The 6,565-nt window shown below is 36.9% G+C and overlaps 1 protein-coding gene across 1 annotated transcript in view; it reads left to right on the forward strand.

Annotated features, from left to right (window-relative positions):
• LOC106957382 (CUB and sushi domain-containing protein 1) overlaps positions 1-2,963 on the forward strand; it is a gene marked incomplete at its 5' end in the record, with an annotated part of 204,511 nt that extends 201,548 nt beyond the window's left edge. The window contains 3 exons of the mRNA XM_015048702.1: positions 290-451; positions 2,402-2,514; positions 2,862-2,963. Of these exons, the coding sequence (XP_014904188.1) occupies positions 290-451; positions 2,402-2,514; positions 2,862-2,906 (320 nt within the window). The remainder of the gene's footprint in view (positions 1-289; positions 452-2,401; positions 2,515-2,861) is intronic.
• Between the last annotated feature and the right edge of the window lie 3,602 nt (positions 2,964-6,565).

Consider the following 6,565-nt stretch of genomic DNA (forward strand, 5'->3'; position numbering starts at 1 on the left):
GATGAAACACATTTTAAATTAAATAAATTATTTCAGAGTCAAATCTGTAGTTTGAAGGAGACAGTAAGAAGAGAAAAACACCACAGGAAAAGATTGAGATTGAGATTCTTGCAAGGAATACAGCAACATCTTTGTTTGGCGTGAGTCATGTCTGAGGCACAGACTGACCCCTCAGTCGTGATGGAAGAAGAGGCTCAAGATATTGTGTTAGGACATTTTAGCAGCTGTCAAAGATTGCTTCCCCTGTTTTGGTAAGCTGCTGTTATTTATCCATGTATTTCTTTCCAAGTTCCAGCAGATGTCTTCTCTCCAAACTCTGAGTGGAGCGGTTTCTACGAGTATTTAGGGAAGAGGCAGACCACCACCTTTGCAGTTACTGGGTTCAACGCTACCAGCAGCCGAGTGAACGTCACATTACTGGAGACCAGCGGCGTGTCGATCAGACTGTCAGGTAAAAGACTATCATTTTGGGTTTTCAGATGATGTTATTTAAGTCTGTGCTTTTAATTTCACTCTTATAATACTTGGTAGGAGGATAGAAACTGTAAAAGACTAATTAGCATTAGCTAGATCGCTATGCTTAGAGTTATAGAACCCTGCAAGTGTTATATCTCATAATATATAAATGAAAATAACGTTACCTTAATTCCAAAAGTACCAAGGAAAATATTCAAAGATAGTCAGTGTGTGGAAAAATTATTTTTATGCAGTGATACCTATTTTATTATCGGTGAGTTAAAATGAGTTAGGCCCCAGAAGCTGAACATGTAAGGACATGTTCAATCTAGTACAATCAACATGTGAGCATTTCCCTGAAGGTGAAGAAAAGTAAGTAAATAAAAATCCTTTATCCTTTAAAAATACTTTATGTTCTTAAACTTTTACAACCTCCTTTATTGTACCAAACATTTACATCTTCACTGGTATTTAGTAATTTATTTGACAATGTGTGAGTAAAAAAAACAAAACAATTGAAAGTATATATTTTTAAAGGTATACAAAGAAACTAAAGTTCAAACACAGAAAAAACAAAAGCAAAGATGAAACTAAACCTCTAACTTAATAATTTTAGGTGCATTGGAATCAAATTTTGATGATTGCAAATGACAATGTAGATGATAAGTAATAACCCAGGAGCTAAAGCTGTTGAAATAAGGTGTATCCCTAAAAAGACTTTTTTTGTTGTTGTTTGTTTTAAAAAAATGTTGTAACCTTCTATGTTGGAAAGTTAAAACAAAGCCCGGCTTTGATGTGACTGTATTTTGGCTTTGAAAGAGTCTTTTCTATGGTTTTCTTTAGTTTTAGTTTTACTCATTTCCTGTTCTGCACTTGAACATTTTCAGATTTTGTAACTATAAATCCTTCAAACTAACTTCATGGGATTAACCAATGTTTTGTCAACATGTAACAAAGAACTTCTTTAAATTTAGAGAAACTGTTTTAGTTGCATCCTCCCACAAAGAGGCTGAAAAGATTTAAATTTTCAGTCGGAAATGGGCAAAGAAAAAAAAAAGCAGATGTGGGCCGCATTTACCTGCTGTGTGAAGGTAGCCTATGTGATGCTATTGATGGTTTTAGCCCTGACAACTCTTTTTTTTTTTTAAAGATTACAAGACAGTCTGAAAGGAAAGCACAAAGAAATCAATGGCTGTTTTATACTTTTTCACAGTGTAGAGTGTCAATGTAGGCCAACAAAGACATGAAAAGTAGCAAGGCAGAATAAATAGGTCAAAAGCAAACAAACTGTAGGAATCTGTTCGATTAATAAATCCCAACCCTTTTCACATTACTATCCAACCTTGGAACAACAAAATTAGCTAAAATTTCACTTATGATGAATGTTAGTACATAAACAGTGTCCTTGGGTTTGAGACTTTTCGCTGAAATGACATGAAAGAGGTTCTAATTCAGTTTGTAGCCAACGAGAACTCGCCGTCTGATAAAATAAATAAATGCATAATGTAACAAGCCCATAAAAGAAATCAAAAGAGAAAATTATCTATTGGGTGTTTATTTGCAAGTCTTTTCTTAGAACTTGCTTGCGTGTCTGCTGTCATATTGACAATCAGCTGCTTTTGTGTTTGCACTGTATTTACACAGAGACATGTTGCTAAAGGCTAAATGTCATGTTTTCCTCCCATATTGTGTTATATGGTTTTTGAAGGAAAGAGAGGATGATCATTTGAAATGTCAAGGTGGCTCCTTTTCTCTGCCTGTCACAAACAAATCTGTTTGCTTACCACCTGCCTGCCTAGCCGTGTTTGTCTCTTCTGGCAAAGTCCTCGACTTTGACAAGTTCCAACACAAATCAGAGGATAATGTGCCATTGATTAATGCAAGATTTAAACACCAGTCAAACTGTTTGCATATGCAGTCTGAATCTCTGCCTCCGTCTTTCTAGGTACTTACAAGTCAGAGGAGAACCAGCTGCTGTTGAAGGTGTACCAAGTGAAGGGGCCGACAGAGTATTACTACAGCAAGTTTAAAAACGACAACTGGGCTATGGATGGATATGTAAGCAAAAGCTTCTTTAATTAAAGGCACCCGCAGGGCTTTAATCAAATATGGCGAAATGACATGTTATGTTTTAAAAGTAAGCACTTGTTTCAAAAAACGAGACCCCTTTGGTAAAGATGGATCCAAATTTTCAGCTTTCAGTTTGTTGCAGGGATTTCGAGATACAGAGAGTGGTTAAAGCAATATGTCATCCATATTGCTGTTCTGTTTGTTGTGACTTTTTGCTTAATAACTCTTACCAAAGCTAATGTTGGACTGCATATCTGGGTGTAAGTGTTTGAGTCTGCCTATTCTGCTTGATGTTGATGCTCCTAATTGCCCCATACTTTGCATTTCCATCACAGGAAGACTTTGCAGGAACAAGGTTGCTGTCTGAGGGCGTTCTTTGACCCCCGTTATTTACACTCCAGGGACCTGGACCAAATAAGAATACCTTGAAAATGGCTCCATTAAGGAGCCATTACTTACTCACCCAGACAGTACTACACTGTAGTATGAATGAAGTTTTCTGATGGGATGTTGCTTCCTCTCTGGAGGAGTATTCACAGTATTTTGATTTGCTCATCTCTTACTTTAAACTCCACTACGACTCACATTTGCTGTAACTCGTAAATTTCACAGCTGAAGTTTTTCGAGTATTTGTTTACAAACAACACCTAAACCCAGTTGCGTATGTCTATTGTTGTGCATTGCAGTAATAAAATCTGCTTACCTTTGTGGGAAATAATGAAATAAAATATGGACTTCTTCTTTTAGCTGTTTTTGGAAGACAGGGAAAACTCGCATCAAAGCATTTTATTGAGGGATTTCTCTGAACATATTAAAACAATCTAATCCCTCAGGATTGTTCAGCATTAACAAATTATTAGTTTAAAACAAACAAGGCACACGTTAGGATGCTGTTTGGCACGTCACTGTGGAAACGCATCCAGCAGACATCATTAAAACATTGTGGATAGTGGAAACATGCCTATGGATTATCAATCCTTCACTCCCTACTCTGTCAAACAATATTGCACAAGAATGTCTTTTCCCAGAGAATCCTTGACCTGAGGAGATGCTGCTCTGCATTTCATTCAGTTGCTGTTCACTTTCTTCCTTTAATAACCTCTCACGCCTTCTCTCCTCGCACTGCAGTGTGTGGTGTGTCTGGATGGTTTGTTCTTAAGGTGAACCTGAACCTAGATGAAGGTATTTTTAGATGCGATATCTGTCGGCATGAGTGATTCTGATTCAGCTTCTCTTACCAGTTAGAAAACGATAACAACATATTGGGTTCTGCTCATGTTCTTGTTCACCTCTTTGCGACTGTGACGTGACCTTAAACGCTCCTGCTATCAGCTGTGATTACTGTGAGCTAGCCAACGTCAAAGTGGGAAAGCGAATCAGTCCAGCATGACTACAGAACCCAACACATGAACCTTAAGGCAATCAGTGTGTTCTAGTTAGGTGATCCTGTGAAGAAAGCGAATTAAATACATTCCAGTTCAATTCAGATCTCCTAGATTGAGATTAATTTCTCCCTGTGTGTTCGGACACATTACCTGGCTCCGTCTCAGAACTGTTCACTACCGTATTACCCATAGTGCCATTTTGGAAAGAAGGTAAAGCTTATCTGGTAATAAAATTGTACCATGAATTGATTGTTTTTCATTTAAATTTACTTCATAGGACACCCACCTACCCATGACAGACTTTAAAAAGGGCTGTGGCTTCAAAATATCTTTAGCTCTCTAAAAACGTCTTTAGAGCTCCTGACAGACAAACGCAACAAGTATTTTCAACCAATTCTGATAATCGTATTAGTTTGATGATACATAAATGGCTTTTACTTGATAGTGTAAGTCTTGGACAACCTCACGACTCTAACGCTATCCTCTGTTTTTTTAAACATGGCAGCTTTAAGGGGCTTCTGCATGGTTATGCCTAACCAAGGAGTGATAGCAAGGTCTTACGTAATCCCATTAAACAATCTGTGGTGCCGTTTACGCATTTCGATCACATATCATTTACGAGTTTGTTTGTACATGATCACAGCGCTTCGTTCTACGGCTTTCAACCGACTTTGTGTTTATTCAATGCATCCATAAGATGGAACTTAACGAGGGAAAAATGGATTAACTTTGGTGCTAGCAATTAGATGCCTGTTTTTAAATAACTGTGTGGCACCTAAAGTTAAGGGCTTTGATCAGCTCATCGTACCATGCACAGTCTTTTTTTAGTTTGCTTGAGTGTTGCAGCTCTAAAAATTAAATTAGGAGCTACGCATGATAGGTTACTAAAAAAATTAAAAATAAGTAAAAAATCCACCATCGGAACAAAAAAGCGTGCGCTTTCATTTTATTCAGACAATGCATTACATTTCTTGATGTAATGTAACTACTGAGTAATGTTGCAGCTCTTTGTAATGACAAAAATGGGGGCGATTCTGAATTCTCACTTTACTGGTTGCTGTAGAGTGAGCAATTGCCTTTCTGTCATAGAGGCCCCAGTTAATGGCTGGATGTACCTTTTTTTTGTCACCATGAGTGGCCCAGGCATGCAGCTGAGACTTCCAGGAACTTAATCTTCTCACCAAGCAATTGTTGCAGCATGTAACGCTCTGCAGGGCTCAGGCGTGGGACTCAGTTCTTATTGAGCTATTGTGACATTTAACTTTTGTGCCTTCATAAATTTCCTGTGGCGTGGATAGATTATATTTTCTGTATTTACACTTTGGATGTTATCAGTCATTTAAATTAACTTTCTATTTAGGGGATGCAAAGGAGAGAAAGTCAGGCAGTCGGTTAAATTTTTTGGGGGGTGATATTTGAAGCTGAGTAAAAATCCTGGATGCTTCAGAGAGAGCAGGAGTGTTTAAGAGAATAGCTAAGTGACATTGAAAGCATTTTATGGATAACAACACTTTTTAATGTGTTCGTTTTCAGTTTTTATTTAAAACAATGGAAAGACAGGACTCATAAGCAGTTTTTGTTATTAAGTTCAAGCAAAAAAAAAAAAAAATGAGCAGCTCAATCTGTAATTCATAATTTATAACATACAAAAAAATAGGTTTCTTCTTTTAGGTCACTTGGGATTAACAACATTTAAATTTGCTACACACTAGAATGAGGGTTAGGGTTGGCCAGAATTTCACATGCATCCTTTGCATTTGGTAAATTTGCTTTTTTGTGACCGAGATTAAACATTCTGGGTTTTTTTCAACAGGCCTCTGACAATAACTGTTGGATTTTCCCTGATTATCTGGCTTACGGAGTAAAACCTTCTTCCTAACTCAGTATCCTTACTATGTCATTATCCGCCCTCATAGGTGCAGCCCTTGTTCCGCTGCAAATAATGACACTTTCCCCTCCAGCTCCGCCAGCATCTTAGAAGATCCTTTGCTTTTGTTCACTGCACACCGCAACGGGATCATCTGGGGAGCACAGAATCCGTCTCTCTCCAGAACAGTATAATGGCTGGACAGACCCATATTGTTTGTGATTCTTTCAACAGATCAACATGGCACCTTCAGGCATCTGGAAATTGTAACTAAGAATAGGTCATAATTTCCCTACATGAAATCTGTCTGATGTTTTTACATGTTTTGATCATGTCACAGAAGAAGGCAGTATGCTTGATTTGTGCCATAGAATGCATCCAAAGCTCAAATATTGTGAATTAATTTATCAGAAGTTTACATCCTCATTACTCAACCTAAAGGTGAAGCATTGTTAGCTTATGTAAATTTCTGAATTTGAAGAAAGCCATAAGAATTTGCCTCATTGCATCTCAAAAGCAAGTCATTTGGTTGGTTATCCTAAATGACCTATAATAGGAAAAGTTTAGTTAGTTTAGAATAAGATGCACAGTGAAAATATGTATATTTGTTCTTTAGTGTGTTTTAATTTCTGCTTCAATTGTAACTGAAGTAAAATTAAAAAAAAAAAAAAAAAAACACAAATATTTCATGCAAATTTGGTCTATAGACTTCATTATTACACTGATGGATTTTAATACTTTTTTGTACAAATATTTTCAAATTAATTTAAACAATATCTAACCTACA

Source organism: Poecilia latipinna, unplaced genomic scaffold (assembly GCF_001443285.1).
Source record: "Poecilia latipinna isolate Pla-1442-1.1 unplaced genomic scaffold, P_latipinna-1.0 Scaffold899, whole genome shotgun sequence".
In the NCBI taxonomy this organism is placed as follows: domain Eukaryota; kingdom Metazoa; phylum Chordata; class Actinopteri; order Cyprinodontiformes; family Poeciliidae; genus Poecilia; species Poecilia latipinna.